This window comes from Sciurus carolinensis, chromosome 1, assembly GCF_902686445.1.
Source record: "Sciurus carolinensis chromosome 1, mSciCar1.2, whole genome shotgun sequence".
In the NCBI taxonomy this organism is placed as follows: Eukaryota; Metazoa; Chordata; class Mammalia; order Rodentia; family Sciuridae; genus Sciurus; species Sciurus carolinensis.
Genome location: NC_062213.1, coordinates 188,907,151 through 188,927,138, shown reverse-complemented (window position 1 = coordinate 188,927,138; position 19,988 = coordinate 188,907,151). Strand labels below are relative to the sequence as shown.

The 19,988-nt window shown below is 38.2% G+C and overlaps 1 protein-coding gene across 5 annotated transcripts in view; it reads left to right on the top strand.

Moving 5' to 3' along the window:
• The window catches only part of Phactr4 (phosphatase and actin regulator 4), an 89,847-nt gene that overhangs the window by 10,213 nt on the left and 59,646 nt on the right, over window positions 1-19,988 (top strand). For all 5 annotated transcript variants that reach the window (XM_047547686.1, XM_047547663.1, XM_047547645.1 and 2 more), the window contains exon 2: window positions 16,160-16,213. Coding sequence is in view for 4 of the 5 variants with exons in the window: in XM_047547634.1 (XP_047403590.1) it covers window positions 16,160-16,213 (54 nt within the window). In the remaining variant the exon portion in view is untranslated. The remainder of the gene's footprint in view (window positions 1-16,159; window positions 16,214-19,988) is intronic.

Here is a 19,988-nt window from a genome sequence, read left to right as displayed (position 1 = left end):
TTCCTGGACAAAGTAGTACATCTGGTATTTGTTTCATTTATTAGGTAGTTTTTGAGCACCTTCATGGGTGCTAAATGCTTGGATACAGTTATAAGAAAAACAGTGTCACTGCTACAATGATACTTTCTAGATTGGGAGAGACACCATAAAAATTATGTGTTTCTAGATATAGAAAATGTACCATCAGGTAATGATAAGTTAAAAGTAAAAATGAAACAGGGTAAAAGGATAGAATGTGATGGAAAAGGGATTGAAATTTTAGGCAGGCTAGTCAGAGAAAGACCTCTTTGACTAAGGAGATCATATTTGAATTGTGACCCAAAATGAAGGAGCAAGTCATGCCGTTTCTGGGAAAATGACATTCCAAACTGACAGAACAGCACCTGCAAAGCCCAGGGGTGATTATATTTTTGTTGAGTTAGAGAAACGTCATCAGTATCAGTGTGGTTGGAGCAGAGTGAGCAAGAGTAAGGGTGGAGTAAACGAGGTCAGTGAGGTAGACAGAGACCAGGTCTCAGGATCTCATAGGTCATGGTAAGAAATCTGGAGTTAACTTCATATGTGATAGGGAGATATGATCTGCTTTCCTTTTATAAAGGATCACCCGGGCCACTCCAAAAGTATCTGAATTATAGGGGTCTGAATAGAAAGGAGACCAGTTGGGACTTGATTACAGTACTCTAGCAGGAGAATGTGGACAGCTTGAACTGGTGAGAAGTGGTTAAATTATGACTGTCTTTTGGAGGTAGAGGCAGTGAGATTTAGATTTAGATGTAGGTAAGAGTTAAGAGTGACAGGTGTGACTTAATTCCAGCTACTTAGGAGATTGAGGCAAGAGGATCACAAGTTCAAGGCCAGCCTCATCAGCTTAGAAAGACTGTGTTTCAAAATAAAATTTTAAAAAGGGATGGGGATGTAGCTCAGTGGGTACAGTGTGTGTACCCACTAATACCTGTGTGTAGTGAGTGCAGGGCAGTGGAGGAAGAATGACACCAAGGTTTGTGTCCTGAGCAATAGGAAATTTTAAGTTGTTATTTTACTGAAATTATGACATTAGTGGTAATGATACAAAATAGCAGCTAACACATATGGCAGCTGTTTTATAAGTGCTCTACATGGAATGCCCTGTTGGTTGAATAAGGTAGACTAGGGTAGGAACAAGTTAAGGGCGAGGAATCAAGATTTTGTTTTTAAAACATGATATTCCTGCACAACTTTTTAGCTTTCTAAGAAGAGGTAGGTGAGTAAGGTATGGATATGTCAGTTTAGAGGAGAGGTTTGATCTGGAATATATGTTTGGAAGTCATTGGTGTGTGTGTGTGTATGTGTGTATGGTGTTTAAAATTATAGAACAGGGTGAGAAGACTAGTTATGGTTTGTATTTGGGTTATTTCTTCCCTAGGAGGAATAAAGAAATTTAGAGGATTGATTTTTGATGTGTGTTATTCGCTTTCCATTACTGTAAGGAAATGTCTGAGGTAGTTTACTTAAAAAAAGGAAAGGTTTGCTTTGTCTAGTGCTCTCTCTCTCTCTCTCTCTTTCTCTCTCTCTCTTTTTTTTTTTTTTTTTTTTTTTTTTTTTTTTGTGGTTCTGGGGATTGAACCCAGGGGCACTTGCTTTTCTTAAAGCTGACTTTGAACTTGCAGTCCTCCTACCTCAGCCTCTTGAGCAGCTAGGATTCCAGGTGTGCACCACTGCGCCTGACTTGCAATTTTGGAGGTTTTAGTCTGTGGATAGTTGGCCCTGTTACTTTTGGGCGTGTGGCAAGGCAGTACATCATAGTGAGGAGCACATAGTAGAGCAAGCTGCCCACCTTCTGGCAACCACAACTGAAAAGGAGAGAGTCCCACAATTGCTTTTGAGGCATAACCTCAATAACCAAAAACCTCTTAATAGGCCCCACATCCTAAAGACTCCATACCTTTCAGTAGCACCATGGGTTGGGGATCAAACCTTTAATACTTGGGCTTTTTAGGAACAGTTGAGATCCAGAATACCTCTGAGCTACATCCTCAACCCTTTTTTAGTTCTTTCAAGTATTTATAGTAGCTTTTGTGAAATCTTTTAAGTCCAACACCAAGTATTCTTCAGATACAGTTTTATTAACTGCCCTCCCCTTAATATAGCACATATTTTCTTGTTTATTTGTATCTTATTTAAAATAATGTATGTGGCAACTCTGGAAGTAAGATTCCTTCCTCCTTTGATTTCTTGTTATTTGTCTGATAACTTTCCTGAAATAAACCTGTAAAGCCTGTATTCTTTGTTGTGTGTGACTGTGGAAATCCATGCTTGGTTGGCTTAGTGGTTGTCTAATGATTAAACGGAGATTTCTTTTATTGCCTTGAACAAGTTTTCCAGCTTTTTTTTGTACCTGGAATTGAACCCAGGGGTGCTTAACCACTAAGTCACACCCCAGCCTTTTTTATTCTTTATTTTGAGACAAGGTCTTGCTAGGTTGCTTAGGGCCTTGAACTTGCAATCCTCCTGCCTCAGCCTCCAGAGTTGCTGAGATTACAGGTGTGTGCCATCACGCCCGGCTAGTTTTCCAGCTTTTGCCGAGCATACTGTCTGTGTGTTGGAGTACACCTTCAATGTTCTGGCAGGCAGTTTACAGCTTAGCCATCACTGCTTGCATAGAACCTCATGGGCAACCAGAAGTAAGTGATTAGGCAAGTACAGAGCCTGCACATACATGTGTCCTTCTAGATTCCCAACAGTCACAACTTTTCAAAGTGCCCCCCTATAGACACCTTACTCTTGAACATTGGAATGTTAAATAATAGTTACTGATTGTTTTTTATTATTTTGAAAAATGCCTTAGAGTTAATGCTTTTCACATAGAACAAGCCTGAAGTCTGGTCAAATAATGACAACACTGAGAATGGAGTTTCTGGAGTAGGATCAGCCAGATCAAATAGTGACAGTTCTGAGGGGATAGAATTTTAGCTTAAATTTGTTCTGCCTCTTCCAGAGGCTACGAAGCTGCATTTTTCATTTGTGAGGCTGTTGATTTCTGAGGCTACTAAAAACCAAGGAGAGGGAAATAGCAACAGAGAAGTTAAAACGCATATTATAATTTGGGGAGGTTTGTTTGGTGGAGATTTGAAATCAGGGGTGCTCTACCACTAACCACATTCCCAGCCCTTATTATTTTTATTTATTTATTTATTTTTATTTTGAGGTAGAGTCTTGCTGAATTGTGCAGTCTGGCCTCAAACCTGCACTCCTCATGTCTCAGCTTCCAAGGTCTCTGGGATTAAAAGCATCTACCACATGCCTGGCTGGTTTGGAACTTAAATGTTCCCCAAAGGCCTTGACTTGTGTGCTAGCCTCTGGCAGTATTAGGAGGTCATGAAAACTTTCAGAGATGGGGTCTAGTAGAAGAAAGTTAGATGATTAGGAGTGTACTCTTGGAATATTGGGACTGCAGCCCCTTCCTCTTGACTCTGCTTTTCTGGTTTTCTTGAGGGGAACACCTTTGCTCCATCATGCTCTCGTAGCCATGATCTTCTGCCTCACCATAGGCCCAGAGTGACAGGGCCAGGAGACGCCTTTGAACCCCAGAGTCAAAATAAATCTTTCCTCCTTTTAGGTGGTTTAGCTCAGGTATTTTGTTAAGCAGTAGAAAACTAACATAATGCAATAAAACTCATTGTTCTTACCAAGTTTCAGCCACTTTTCTTTTTCTTTAAATTGAGGTAGAATGAACACAATGTAAATTTTACTGTTTTAATTAATTTTTAAATGTGCAATTTAATGGCATTAAGTATATTCACACTGTTGTGTAGCCATCATCCACAGTCCATCCTCAGAACTTTTTCATCTTACTAAACCAAAAGATTATACCCTGTAGCCAGGCTGTGGTAGCATACATCTGTAATCCCAGCTACTGGGAGGGGGCGGTGCTGAGGCAGGAGGATTACAAATTCAAGGTCAACCTGGACAATTTAACAAGACTCTGTCTCAAAATGAAAAAATAAAATAAAAAGGGTTGGGAATGAAACTCACTGGTAAAGCACCTCTGGGTTTGGTCCCCAGTACAGCAGAAACAAAAACCTTTACACCAATTAAACAATAACTTTCTATCCTCACTCCCCCATCCCCTGACAGCCTTTGTTCTACTTTTTGTATCAATGACTTTACTTTAGGTACTTGATGTGAGTGGGATCATAAAATATCTATCCTTTTTGGTCTGTCTGGCCTATTTCACTTAGCATAATGTTTTCAGGGTTCATTCATGTTAGTAGTATGTATCAGAATTTCACTCCTTTTTAAGACTGTAGCATTCTATTGTATGTTTGTACTTCATTTTGTTTATATATTTGTCCATCAGTGAACTCTTGAGTTGTTTCTACCTTTTGGTTATTGTCAGTAATGCTGCTATGAACATAGTTGTGCAACTATTTGTTTTGAGTTCTTGCTTTCACATCTTTTGGGTGTTGTTAGATCATATGGTAGATCTCTCTTATTTTTAATATTCTTTTTAGTTGTAGATGGACCCCTCACCTTTATTTTACTTATTTATTTTTATGTGGAGCTGAGGATGTAACCCAGTGCCTCACATGCAATAGGCAAGTACTCTACCACTAAACTGTAACCACAGCCCCTACCATTTTTTTTTTTTTAAATCAGGGTCTCATTTCATTAGCATTCCTCCCTCTCAGGTAGCTGGTATTATAGGTGTGTGCAACCATTCTGTTTCCCCCAAAAGATACACAATTTTACATTCTTATCAGCAGTGTACCAAGTTTCCAATTTCTCCACATCCTTATACACTTGTTATTTTCTCTCTTTTAAACAATGGCCATCCTAATGCATGTGAAGTGCCATATCACTATTTGAGTTGTATTTCTCTGAAGATTAGTGATGTTGAACATCATTTCAAATGCATATTAGTCATTTATTTGTCTTCCTTAAAGAAATGTCTGTTCAAATTCTTTGCTTTTTGTTGTTTCTAGTTTTAGAATCAGCTTTTTTTTTTTTTTCTTTTTAACTCCTCTTTGGCACTGTGGACTGAACCCAGAGGTATTTTACCACTGATCTGCATCCCAGTCCTTTATATTTTATTTTCAGACAGGGTCTTGCTAACTTATCAAGGGTGTTCTGGACTTGCAATTTGGAATTACCGGTGTGTACCACCTGCCAGCATCAGCTATGTTTAAAAAATAAATAACAGGTATTTCTCCTTCTGGAGATGGCCCACATTCTCCCTTGAATATGTATCCTTGCTTTCCTAAATAAACCTCTACCACTAAACTGTAACCACAGTCTTTAAAAAATAAAAAATAAGTAAAAAATAAATGTCTTTGGATTGTTGCTAGCATTTGATTAATTGTAGAGTTTCAAAAAAGTGTTTTTTTTTTTTTTGTTTTGTTTTTTTATGTACTTGGGATTGAACCCAGGGCCTTGCACATTTTAAAATTGTATTTTGAGATAGGGTCTTGCTAGGTTGCATAGGATGCTCTTGAACTTGTGATCCTCCTACCTCAGTCTCCTGTGTATTTGGGATTGTTTGTGTGAGCCATACTGGGTTCTGATGAAATTGAATTTGATAGATTTTGCTGCTTTTCATTTTTGGAGGTTCTTATTCTTTGAGTCCAAAAATGCTCCTCTCATCTACTAGATTTTAAGCTTTTAACTGTTATTTTAAAATATGCTATAGGCTTTAAAAACAATCTACATAGCTCCTTTCAAGGTTCTATGTGCCTAGTGTTTTTTATTTATTATTTTTTGAGACAGGTCTTGCTGCGTTGTCCAAAGCTGGCTTTACACTCCTAGCTAAGTTCAAGCAGTCCTCCTGCCTCAGCCTCGCTGTACATAGTCAATTTTAAATCAATGCTTGTTTGATTTGTCCTTCTAAGAGTTGATTGTTTCAGGGATGATTCTGCACTATGTTTGTAGTTCTGTACTGGTCATTCCCAACAAGTTGTCACCTATCTTGGAGCTCTCAGAAAATAAAAGCAGGTGCCAGTAATCACTCATAAGGTGAGGGTACATACTTAATTATGTGAATGTTACCATGAATAATAATCTTGGTGTGAAAGGAAAGCTGATATTCTCAGTGTGCTCACTGATCATATGATACTCTTCTAATATAATTCTGTTTTGCAAGTAGCACATTAGTTTATTTTGTTTGAAAAATAGATAAAACTTAACTGTAATATTTATTATTCACTTGTTGAGGAGTATCTCTAAAATTGTCAATTTCTTTCTTTTTTGTGTATTAGTGGTTTGTAGGATTGGAATTTTTCCAGGTGGTTAAAGTTTTGTTGTTAGAAAATAAGACCTTCGAAGGAAGGACTGTATACAGGGAAAAGAGGGGTGGGAGGGGTTGGGGGGAAGGGAAAAAAATAACAGAATGAATCAAACAACATTACCCTATGTAAATTTATGATTACACAAATGGTATGCCTTTACGCCATGTACAAATAGAGAAACAACATGTATCCCATTTTTTTACAATTAAAAAAAAAAAGAAAAAAAATAAGACCTTCGTTTTCAAATTGTAAGTAGCACTGAAACATTTATTAATAGTATCAATTTCATTCCACTTGAATATCCTCAGACAGCCAAAGTGACAGGCTCAATTTGCCATTTGTAAATGTGAAGACATTCAAAGAGGGTGACTAATAATTAGCTGGTTTTCTTTTTCTTTTCTTTTCTTTTTTAGTACCAGGATTGAACCCAGAGGCACTCTACCACTGAGCTACCTTCCCAGCCTTTTTTATTTTTTATTTTGAGACAGGGTCTAGCTAAGTCAATGAGACTGGTTTTAAACTTGTGATCCTCCTGCCTCAACCTTCTGAGTAGCTGAGATTGTAGGCATGGGCCACCATACCTGGTTCTAATTAATAATTTTATGGCACAGTGTTTTGGGGTTTTTGTTGTTGTTGTTTTTGGTACTAGGGATTAAACTCAGGGGCACTTGACCACCATGCCACATCCCCAGCCCTTATTTTTTATTTAGAGACAGGGACTCACTTGAGTTGCTTAGCACCTTGCTTTTCCTGAGGCTGACTTTTGAACTCAGGATCCTCCTGCCTCAGCCTTCTGATCACCTGGGATTACTGGCATGCTCCACCGCACCCAGCTGTGTTTTCAGATCTTTGTACTGCTGTTATGGTAGTGATGAAACCAGCTAGGGCCATTGACGGGTACTTAATACTGATATCTAGTATAGTATTTGTTCAATGAAGGATTCAAACAGTGTACTCAGATGAAAAATGAAAATTTCATTTTCTCCTTGTTTTTGTTGAAACTGAAATTTTCCTTCAGAGTTAATGTTTATAACAAGTATTAGAGCTAAAACTACTCATGTTTCTGGGATCATGTAGCATCTACCTAATACTTACAAAGATCCTTAATGGGCCAGGTGCAGTGGTGCATGCCTGTAATACCAGTGATTTGGGAGGCTGAGGTAGGTGTTCACAAATTCAAGGCCAACCTGGGCAACATAATACTAATACCCTGTCTTAAAAAAAGAAAAAAAAGGAAAACAGAATCTCAAGGGCAAAACTATAAATTTGTAGGCTAAAATATATAACTTTGTGATGGGTAGAGTTAAGTGACTTGGTCCAGTTTATAATATCAGTCAAAATAGCTGGGGTTTTGTGTGGGTTTGGAAGAGTCCAGTAAAATCTCATACAGAAATTAGAGGCCTGTAAGAGTCCTTGGAACATGTGAAAGGACCATGTGGTATTGAAACTTTGTGGTCTGTGATTTCAATAGCGTGGTATTAGAATTGGAAGGTATCAGATGACTGGCAAATTGTCAGCATAAGCCCTATTGTTAAAGGAGTGCTGTTCTAAGTTGAGTTCTCTGGGAAGCAGACTTGGTTCAGTGTAAAGAATGTTTATTAATAGTGTCCTTGGGATCATCTCTGGTTTAAAGGAACAATAGTATTTGAGCAGAAGGAGATGTTAATAGAGATCCAATAGTAATAGAGATACAAGAACAATTCTGGGCATCATGGGCTACTGTGGTCTGTTAGAATTGTCCCATGTCATGTTGTAATGCTGATCTTATATCCTGGCCTTATTGAATGCTGGTCTTATATCCTGAGTTTATTTATATGTGGACCTTCTAAGTATATGACCTTCTTTGAGGCAACTCTTGGCATCTGAGGCAATTCCTAAAGGTCGCTATAGACTATCTTCCAACAATTTCCAGCAGTGGGGCAACAGGTCAGTCCTTAAAGTGGGGGTATCTAGTCAGTGCAATACCTTGCTACCATGGTATACTTTGTGTTGTGCAGATTGACTTCCTTATGTATACAGAGCGGGAGGTGGTACTGGGGATTAAACCCAGGGTCTCAGACATGGTAGGAAAGCAATCTACCACTGAGCTACATTCCCAATTCTCAACTACATTTTATTTGTCAGCATTGTTGAGGTACAATTCATTTACAGTACAATTTACTCATTTAAAGTGTATGGTTCAGTGACTTTTATTATATTTACAAGTTGGAAAATCATCTTTTCAATCAGTTTTGTAACATTTTCATTATCTTCCCCCCCAAATCCCTATTGCCATTAACATCACTCCCCAAACTCCCGTCCACCCACTAACGTAATTTGTCTCTATAGATTCACCTATTTTGAACATTTCACATAAATGGAATCATACAGTACATGGTCCTTTGTGATTGACAATTTGCCAGTCATCTGATACCTTCCAATTCTAATACCAAGCTATTGAAATCACAGACCACAACATGTTTATTCATGTTGTATCATGTATCACTACTTTACTACTTCATTTCTTTTCCTTTTTTTTTTTTTTTTTCCTCCATTTTTTGGTATTGGGGATTCATCCCAGGGTCACTTAATCACTAAGTCACATTCCCAGCCCCATCCCTTTTTATTTTGAGACAGGTTCTTACTAAGTTGCTGAGGCTATCCTCAAACTTGTGATCCTCCTGTCTCAGCCTCCTGAGCTGCTAGGATTACAGGCTTGGACCACTGGTCCTGCCTGCCTGCCTGCCTGCCTACCTGCTTGCATGTTTGCTTTTTCTGTGTGTGTTACTGGGGGTTAAACTCAGGGGTGCTCTACCACTGAACAACATCCCAGGCCTTTTTTTTAAATTTTGAGATAGTGTCTCACTAAATTTCCTAGACTAGCCTCTAACTTGTGATCTTCCTGCCTTAGCTTCCCAGGTCTCTGGGATTAAAGGCAAACACCACTGCACCTGGCAGTACTTTACTTCTTTTTATTGCTGAACAATATTCCATTGTATTTATTTTGTTTATTCATTCATCAGTTCATAGACATTTGGGTAGTTTTCATTTTTTAGCTATTATGAAATGTGTTGCTCTGAGCATTTGTGTACAAGTTTTATGAAAAGGTGTATTTTTGTTCTCTTCTATATACCTAGGAGTGGAATTGCTGGATCATATGGTAAACTCAGTGTTTAACTCTTTGAGGAACTGGTAGATTCTTTTCCAAACCTGCCTCACCATTTTACATTCCACCAGCAGTGTATGAGGCTTCCAGTTTCTTCACACCCTTATCAACACTTCTTATTGTCTGTCTTATAGCCATTATAGTTGGTGTAAAACATTATCTCATTGTGATTTTGATTTGCATTTCCCTGATGGCTAATGATGATGAGGATCTTTTCATGTGCCTGTTCGCTCTTTGTACATCTTCTTTGGAGGATGACTGCTCAAATCTTTTGTCTGTTTTTTAATTAGATGATTTTTTTTTTTTTTTTAATGTTGTCTCCCCAAGTTGCCCAGGCTGATCTCAAAGTTGTAAGCTCAAGCAATCCATCTGCCTCAGTTTTCCAAATGCTGGAACTACAGGCAGGCAGTGCTGCACTTGGCTTGTTTAACAGCTTTTAGATGATTCTGTATGTGATACCATGAGTTTGTCCCATGGTCCTGGTTCCTGTCCTGCACTTATCTGCCAGATGATTTCCTTGATATATGATAAGATGTTGTGGGGACAATGCTTGCTAGTGGATCAAACATTTCCTGAGCTTTCCTCATGCTTATTGCAACACTGAGGGCAGGAAAGGTTAGCTTACACCCGAAATATTGTCTGTTCCTGTTAGAATAAATTGTTCACCTTTCCAGGGCAGAAGGGACCAAATATAATCAACTAATTAGAAAATAGTCAGTTGGTTTTCTTAAAAGATGGTACCCTTCTTCTCGAGAGTTTAATGTTTATCTGTGTTGCTGATCACTTGGATGCTAGAGCATCATTACTAAGTGGGGATAATTTGTTCATGTGTACATTTTGTTAGCACTGGAGAGACCGTGACAAATGATGACTGATGTAAATTGGTTGAGTCATCTTCTCTACTTGGTTATTTAGTTCCTCTTTCATAGAAGATGTTCACTGATGAGCATTAACATGTAATGAAAGACCTTTACACTTTAGGTCCACTTCTCTGTCCTTCCTAAGAGCTCTTGCCCAAATTTTTTCTCCTTTAATGTCCCTGTTTAGCATTTTAGGACATTTGCCCAGGAATCTGCTTTTTTTCTAATTTAGCCACTTTTTTGTCCACATAAAGTAAACAAATGTATTCCCTACAGTTCTGCCCATTGGAAGTGTTTTCTTTCACCACTGTTTATCAGTTACACCCTCTGAGTGAGGCTGTAGTGCAGCCACTGTCATTTTGGCTTGTACCCTAGTATGGCCAAAAGAATATGCTGAGGGAGAGACACTGTTGCAACAATGGCAGATGATTTGAGTTTTGGTTGAGCTGTCTGATAATGCTTGTGCTTTTCTGGTCCTACTTGTGCTTTACCCTGGATGTATTATTTTCATCTTATGGTGGATTGTTGTTGGGTCCTTACAGTCTTATAACCTAGTGTCATGATGAGTGATTCTAGATAAATGATTACTTCATGTCCCTTGGTTGGATATTCCACATCTACTAGGACCTAGTAGCATGCCATGAGTTGTTTTACAGAAGACATGCCATTTTACACTGCAGATAGCATGGCCTTGCTCTGTTAACTCCAGGGCTACCAAATCTGTGTACTGATTCTCCCACTGTGCTTTACCATAAGACCCCTGGTACTATAGGATCTGCTGGTTTGTTTACCCTACCACCTGGATTTTTTTTTTTTTTTTAATTGGTGCATTATACATAATAGTGAGATTTGTTGTTACATTCTTGCATTCTTGTATATGCATACAACCTAACAATATACTTTGGTCATTTTCTTTCCCCAGTACCACTTTCTTGTTTATTCCTAATCTCAAAACTTTTCTCAAATCTCAACTTTTTAGTTACCCAATACAAAACTCAGAACTGTGTTCTTAAGAGTCATGCTTCCCTCTTCTTGGTAGGAGATACAATATGCTGTAATTTACCTAGATACCTTTATTTGAATGTTATGTCTTACCATACTCCTGACTACTGGAACTTTAAACATTGTACTGATATGATTGTAGCATTTATCCTTCACCTTCTGGAGATCATGAATCTTATCAAAGCCTCTATTGTGCTTTTTACCTCTTGCTTTTCTAGCTCAGTTAGCATGATGGGGTTTTTTTTTGTTTTTTTTTGTTTGTTTGTTTTGGCGGTGCTGGGGATCAAACCCTGGGCCTTGTGCTTGCAAGGCAAGCACTCTACAAACTGAGCTATCTCCCCAGCCCAGCATGATGTTATTAATGGAGTAGATAAGTGTGATATCCCCCCGCCTCTTTTTTCTTCTTTTTGTGGTACTGCAGATTGAACCCACACTACCACTGTTACATCCCTAACCCTTGAAAAAAAAGAAGTTTTATTTATTTACTTGTTTATTTGTTACCAGGGATTGAACCTAGGAGCACTTTACGCTGAGCTGCATCCCCAGCTCATTTTGTTTTTTTTTATTTTGAGGCAGGGTCTTGCTAAGTTGCTTAGGACCTTGTTAAGTTACTGAGGCTGGCCTTGAACTTGCAATCCTCCTGCCTCAGACTCCCAAGTCTCTGGAAATAACAGGTGTGTGCCACCACTTCCATTGAACCATATCTCTTAAAACTAATATGCCAGAGCCCAGCAAGTTTGACAATGCTATAATCTGTCTTATGTGAATGTGGATTATTTCTAATCTTGTTTTCTAATAAGGTAAAACAAGAAGTTATTTCTCTAGTCACTATCGACTGCCATGCTCTTGGGTCTGTGCTAATGTGTTCTAGCAAAAATAGCACATCTGCCATGGCAGTTGCAGTCCCAGCTACTGTTAGATTGAGTTTTTGCTAAGTTTCTACCTTTCTCCAGGATTTGTCTCATTTCTGCAGGGATTACCTTGTTAAATACCGCATCCTCTAGGGCTGTAGCACTAATTTCTGCTCCCTCCCTTGTCCTGATATTGTTTTGTTTGTATTTATTATCTCTGTGGGGTGGGCAGTTTTAGAGGCTTTCTTCCACTTAGCCCTCCCCAGTGTGATTAACTCTTATCTCATGGGCCAAGGACCCAAAATGAATGTTACACAAATTTCCAAGTCTATCTCAACTTTACATTCAGGGACCAGGGAAATGATCACTTGGAGGGCCCATAGCCCCAGGGAACACACTATGAGCTGGGTTTAAGCCAGAGCTTCATTTATTTCCTAGTCCTTATGAGCCTATGATGACACTTCCAGACTCCAGGAACCCATAACAACTTGTCCTCAAAACATTTGAGTGTTCTTCTTTACTCTGTTACCTGAATAAACAACTGTTACACAGAGCAACCACATAATTTACATGCTTCATACACATGGGTTGAAAATGGGCAAGAAACTCCCACCAAATCACCATGACTCTGCCTTCCCAAGGAGTACAGGGATGGATCCAGAGAGCATGGAGTTGGGGGATAACGCTTTCCTGGGAAGGTGGCAGGAAGTGGACCACATGAGCTCTGACTCCAAGCCCCTAGCACATATTCCATTTTCCCATCAGTCTTCACTTACAGAATGTATAGATGAAATTTTAAGAATTTCAAAACAGGGGCTGGAGTTGCGACTCAGTGGTAGACCACTCACCTAGCACACGTGAAGCACTGGAATCCTCAGCACCACATAAAAGTAAATAAGTAAAATAAAGGAATTGTGTCCATCTACAAATAAAAAAATATAAAAAAGGATTTGAAAACAGCAGCTGCAGAGTATTAAGCTCCAAGTATATAGGAACCTTTTGAGCACCACAGTTCTTGAAACCTATAGCAGATAGGTCAGAGTTTTTCAGGGAATTGTTATACTTGGGTGTTGTAAGTTACTTTCCCCTGGATACAGGCCTCTTTCAACCAACAGGTTCAGAGTCTAACTTAGCTGAATACCTTCCTTTTTTTTTTTTTTTTTTGTGGTGCTGGGACTCAAACTCAGGACCTTGTGCTCTACTGACTGAGCTCTCCCCAGCCCGGTTCAGAGTCTAAAACTGGCTCGAGTCCAGATGATGGGCATGGGATCTTGGCTTTTTTTTTTTTTTTTTTTATTGGAGCAACCACCCTCAGCATCTTGATCCTCCATTCTTGATTTCTTTTTGTGTTACAAATGGAGTAGTGTGCATTTTGGGATGGAAATGCTGGGGATTGAACTTAGGACCTTGAGCATGCTGAGCACATGCTCAGTCCTGAACTGCATTCCCAGCCTAGACTAGCACTCTTATTAACTGTTTCGTATAATTGCCACTGACAATCATGTTCTATTAACTATCTCCATAAATCTGTGGGTTTGGTGTCTTTGCCATTCTGACTTTGCTGGTAATTATGGTAACTGTATCTGCTGGGCTTCTAATAGTTAAGTATCATGACCTGGTATTTGTTTCAAGAGTTCCTTCATGGGGCTGGGGAGATAGCTCAGTTGGTAGAGTGCTTGCCTCACAAGCACAAGGCCCTGGGTTCAATCCCCAGCACCTCAAAAAAATAAAAAAAATAAAAAAGAGTTCCTTCATGGCCATTGTGTTCAGTGAGCTTAGTTTTGTAGCAGTTTCTTCTATGGAGGAAAGTAACTATCAAATTTCTTAATGATGCTGGTGTCCCCTCACTAACACGTACCTTATGGCATCCTCCCATTCTTTCCAAGAAACAGAATAATTTGATGGATTACCTGATAAAATGTAATACATCTACTTCAGCATGCCTAATTCCCTGAGCCTGTTTTAAAATCCCTTCCTGTCCCTGCAGTTCTGCATTATAACCCGGTGTGGGCCCTCACTTTTCCAGTTTCTTGGACCTATCCTGGAGTTTTTTTTAGGATATTAAATCCTCTATCTTAAAAGAATGGATGATAACATCTCCCTATTCAGATTTACATTCTAGTCCTCATGTTTAGGCACCCAGAATTCAGTCACTTGGCTAGTCACATTGGCTCCTGCCAATACACACTGGCTTGATTTTGCAGCTCCCTGCCTCCTTTATCAGGACCAGAGCATCTGGGCTGGGTTATGCTGTTAACTAGGTATGAGGCATGGGAGTTAGCTAAGAGTGACAGATCCTGAGGTGGCATTGTTTTGCGAGTAGCGTGAGGAGGCCCCTGTTATTTTTGAGCAAGAGGAGAGTATTTGCTCCTATAGGAACCTTGGACTGCTTTTGTGGTCTCCTGGAATTGAGGGATATCTGGGCACTTAAGATTTTGGAGGGCATTATAGTAGTCCCTTTTGTCCTATGCTTTGGCAACAAGCAAATAGTGGTCACAATGCATTGTATATGGTTATATTTTGCTATTTTGTGTAGGATATGGCACTTATGTTCATGCCTATATTTTTTCTTACACTGACCTTAAATAAATTGGGCAGTACTTCCTCTTCTTTTTTTTGGGGGGGGGGGAAACCAAAACCTCCCATGTCTCATTAGATCTACCTTAATCCCTTTGGAGGGCAGTTTCTGCAATGGCCTGAAGATCCTCTACTAGGTTCTGCCCTTTTTTTTTTTTTTTTTTAATGTGGTGCTGAGGATTGAACCCAATGCCTCACACGTACTATGTGAGTACTCTACCACTGAGCCATTACCCCAGCCCCTGGTTCCACTCTTAAAGGTTCCGCACCATTTTCTAGCACCATTACCCTGTAATCGAGTTTCCATCATACAAACCTTTTAGGGACAAACCACATAGAAATCAGTGCATTAACTCAGATGTCTTTTTAATCCTGTGTATTAGTGTCTCATTCTTTCCTATTCAGGTCCCTGACATGGGTGTAACATACCTCTGTTGACTGTGAATTAACCTTCTTTGGAGCCCTGCTACTCTGATGATTAATTTCTAGGCCTGGTCTTCAGCTTTTTCTGTCCTGCTGCAAGAGAAAAGAGCCTCTCTGCAAGTTATAAAGGATGCCTTGAATCTTTCATATTTGACTTTCTTTTGTTTTTTTAAAAATTATTTTAGTTTTTTTGGGGGGTATGAGTGGTGGCATATGGGGGAATTGAACTCAGGGGCACTCAACTGCTGAGCCACATCCCCAGCCCTATTTTGTATTTATTTAGAGATAGGGTCTCACTGAGTTGCTTAGTGCCTCACCACTGCTGAGGCTGGCTTTGAACTCACAATCCTGCCACAGCCTCCCGAGCTGCTGGCCATTGCACATGGCCTTTATTTTATTTTATTTATTTATTTATTTTCGTAGTTGTAAATGGACAGAATTCCTTTATTTTGTTTATTTTTATGTGGTGCTAAGGATCAAACCCAGTGCCTCACGTGTGCTAAGGCAAGCACTCTGCCTTTGAGCTACAACCCCCGCCCTTTCTTTTGTTTTTGAGAGAAGTCTCTCTGTGTTGCCTAGGCTAGACTTGAACTCATGATCACACCATCTCAGTTTCTGGAGTTGCTGGGATTATAAGTGCTTGCCACTGCTTGTGGCTGGCTTCATTTTTTGATTTTCAGTTGAACTTTTCCTAGTTGAACTTAGCAATAATAGTCTTTCAGTTCCATTGTTATGATAGTTACTGTTTTTTTTTTTCCCCTTATCTTCAAGTGCCTGATACATCTAATCAAGTATTGTGGTCTCATCCACAGATAGACCAGCACTGTTCACCACTGGTGAAAGTTTAAGAATTGAACCAGCAGCTGTGTCAGAAAAAAAAAAAAAACTGTGTTCTGTCTCTGACCAGTGATGGGTACTCATTGCCATCTAGTTTACTAGAGGTTCACCTCCAAAACTTATCCTGCTTATTTTTTAAAAACCATAAATGGCAATTATATAGTTTATGTTTTATGTATATAATTTACCTTTTTCTCATTTTAGAAACTGTACCCCACCTCCCTAAACTGGTTAATAGTGGCATGGAAGATCCATTTGGTGAGTATCACCTGCATTTTTCTTAATAAATTATAGAGCTTTGAGAATGAATGAATTTTTTCATGTTCAGTATGCTTTTCTCTCTCTCTCTTCCTCTTTTTCAACACCAGGGATTGAACTTAGAGGTGCTCTGCCACAGAGCTACATCCTCAGCCCTTTTAATTTTATTTTGAGACAGGGTCTTCCTAAATTGCCCGGCTGACCTCAAAGTTGCAATCCTCCTGCCTCCACTTCCTGAGTTGTTGGGCTTATAGGTGTGTGCTTTGCCTGGCTTCAGTATGCTGCTCTCTAGAATAGTGGTCCTCAAACTTTTGCTCTCAGGACCCATTTATACTCTTAAGGATAATTGAGGAACTCAATAAGCTTTTTTTTTTTTAGTTTTTTTTTTTTTTTAGTTGTATATGGACACAATATCTATCTTTTATGTGTTTATGTGGTGCTGAGGTTCAAACCCAGTGCCTCACGTATGTGAGGCAAGCATTCTACCACTGAGCTACAGTCCCAGCCCTTCAGTAGACCTTTTTAAAGTATTTTTAGTTGTTAATGAATCTTTTATTTTATTTATTTATATGTGGTACTGGGTATTGAACCCAAGGCCTCATACATGCCAGGCAAGCACATGCCAGGCAAGCACTATACCACTGACCCACAACTCCAACCCCTTCAATAGACTTTTGATGGTATGATTTATATCTATTGATATTTGCTGTCATTAAACCTGAGATATTTTTAAAATATTAATTCATTAAAAAATAACATTAATAGACCCATGTAGGTTACATAAACAATATTTTTTTAATACAAAGAACTCCAAAAATAAATCCAACAAGAGTGGCATTATTTTGGGCAGGGGGTTTTAGCTCATTTGGTAGCATGCTTGCCTCACAAGCACAAGACCCTGGGTTCAATCCCCAGCACCGCAAAAAAAAAAAAAAAAAAGAGTGGCATTATTTTACATTTTTGTAAATCTTTAATGTCTGGCTTAGTAGAAGACAGCTGGATTTACATATCTGCTTCTACAACTTGTCATGTTATGACATACCATGTAAGTACTATTCAGTATAGTTTGGGGGATAATGAGAGTGAAAAGGCAAGTTTTATAAGATGTATTATCTTAGTATTATTATAAAAAGTTGTTTTAAAGTTACAGACCTCTTGAGATAGTATCGGGGATCTCCAGAGGTCCCAAGGCCATGTTTTGAGAAATGCTGCTCTGAAGTGTTATTTACCTCAAGTAAAACCAAAAATTATTTGAAACATTAAAATAATAAATGTGAAGTTTTCTATCTTGATCATGTAGTAATTTATGTATGCTTCTGTTTGGATGGAAATTTAGTTCTGCTAATATTTCAGAAACAAGTGCACTTAGTAGTGCTTCATTAATACTTAGTTAAGGAATGGTAATGTGAAAGTAATGATAATAGCAAAGATGTTTTGCCTGTGTGTTGTATTTCATCCAGCAACATTAGTAGGAGAATCTAAATCTAGATACACACAGGGTATTTTTTGGTACCAGGGATTGAATTTCACCCAGGGCATTTTACCACTGAGCCACATCTCTAGTCCCTTTTTTATGTCTTATTTAGAAACAGGGTCTCACTGAGTTGTTTGTTTAGGGCCTTGCTGACTTGCTGAGACTGGCTTTGAACTTGTGATTCTCCTGCCTCAGTTTCCCCAGTTACTGTTGTATGCCATTGCACCCAGCTACACAAAGGTTTTATGTTTGCCTTTTTGACTAAAAATCAGTTACTATGTAAATCCTATTTCCTGTTGATTGACATTTCAAAGTGAGCGATCCATTCTAGAATATCAAATTTTTAAAACCATATAACCTAGGAACACTAGTTTGGAAGTACTTTACATTTAAAAATATGCATCAGCCAAAAAACAAAAAAGGGTGGGAATCAGAGAGTTTAACTCTAGCATGCTTACAGGAATCATATTGATGCAAGCATTTTCTAACTCTTCATCGCATGGAAAAAAGTTCCTTTTTATGCCAGTGCAATTTGAGGATATTTTCTGAAGATGTTAATAAGTTTATATTCTTCTCTTGCTCCATTACCATTGATGACTAAGGTAGATTTTTGGGCTATTGATACTAGTAATAAGATTGCTCAGATTAATAGTTTTTGTCTAGGTTTGAGAAGACTTCTATTGAAAACCTTGCAAGAGCAGAATTTCTCTGATATTCATGACCCTAAATGACTTTTGTAGGACCATCATTGGCTTCTTTTTAAAAAGTTTTAGTTGTAGGTGGACAACAGTACCTTTATTTTATTGATTTATTTTTTATGTGGTGCAGAGGATTGAACCCAGTGACTTTTCTTGCCAGGCAAGCACTCTGCCACTTTAACCCCAGCCCCATGGTTGACTTTTTAGTAAAAGAATTATGTTCGTCAATGAGATCTTTAGTTTGAACACTAGAGGGCAGTCAGTACTTTGTTAACAAATTTGTAGTTTAGTACCAATTAATTCCTGATAGAGTTATTTATGAAGAATTATAAATTGAGTTTATTTTTGTAGTCTAGGAACAGATTCTCTTTAGAACTGGAGTGTTGCATGAAAACTCTAAATATTTTTACTGCAAACTTAAATTTTCTTTCATATTGACCTTCTTACCTTACCCTATAAGTGCATGTTAAATATCCCTAATCTGAAATCTGAAATGCTCCAAAGTCTGGAACATTTTAAACACCAACATGACAATACAAGTTGAAAATTCCATCTGACCTCAAAAATGGATTACATTCAAAATGCAAGTATACTAAAAATATTTTATAAAATTACCCTGTGGCTATGTGTATAATAAGGTGTATATGTAACATAAATGAATTTTCTGTTTAGACTTATATCTTAATCACAAGATATCATTATGTATATGCAAATAGTCCAAAATCTGAAAATAAAAATTTAAAAGCCAAAATACTTTGGTCCAAAGCATTTTGATTTTGTTTTTGATTTGGTACTGGGGTTTGAACCTAGTGGTACTTTACCACTAAGCTCCATTTCCCCAGCTCTTTTAATTTTTTAATTGTTTTGTGTGTGTGTGTGTATGTATGTGTGTGAGTGTGTGTGTGTGTGAGAGATAGTGTAATGCTAAGTTGTAGAGGCTGGCCTCCAACATGCCGTCTCTTTCCTCAGCCCCCCCAAGTTGCTACGTGATCACAAGCATTTTGAATAAAGGATACTCAATCTGTATAACCTGAATTTTAATATGATTTAATTAATTAAAGATTAATCTATTTTAATTCAACTGAAATTAAATTTAATATACCTTACATTTACTAGAGAATATTAAAGTGAGAGTTGTTATGGAAGTTATAGTTGGCTGAGTCATCAATTGGAACATAAAGTGAAATATGCTTTTGGGGGAGGGACTGGAAATTAAACCCAGGGCTTTGGGCATACTAAGAAGCACTCTACCACTGAGCTAAACCTCTCAGCCTGAAATGTGCTTTTGATTGTTCACTAATATAGGCAAAAATTTGGGTATTGTACAATAATGGAAGGATTTTCCCCTCCTGTACCTATTTAACTCTTAAGAATTTTTAAATTAACATTTCCATTCATAATGCGTGTTTTATAGGAAAATGGAAATGACTAATAGTTTTAACAACCACAATTCTCTGTCTCTGTTCTTCCTTTTAAATCTTAATTTTTTTTTTCTTAGTTGTTTATAAAACATACCTATGGTAAGAATTTGGTATACTCAATACTGTTTTACAAAGAGTAGAATTCTGAATATAAAATGAGTTTATTTTTAAGAAGACCAAAT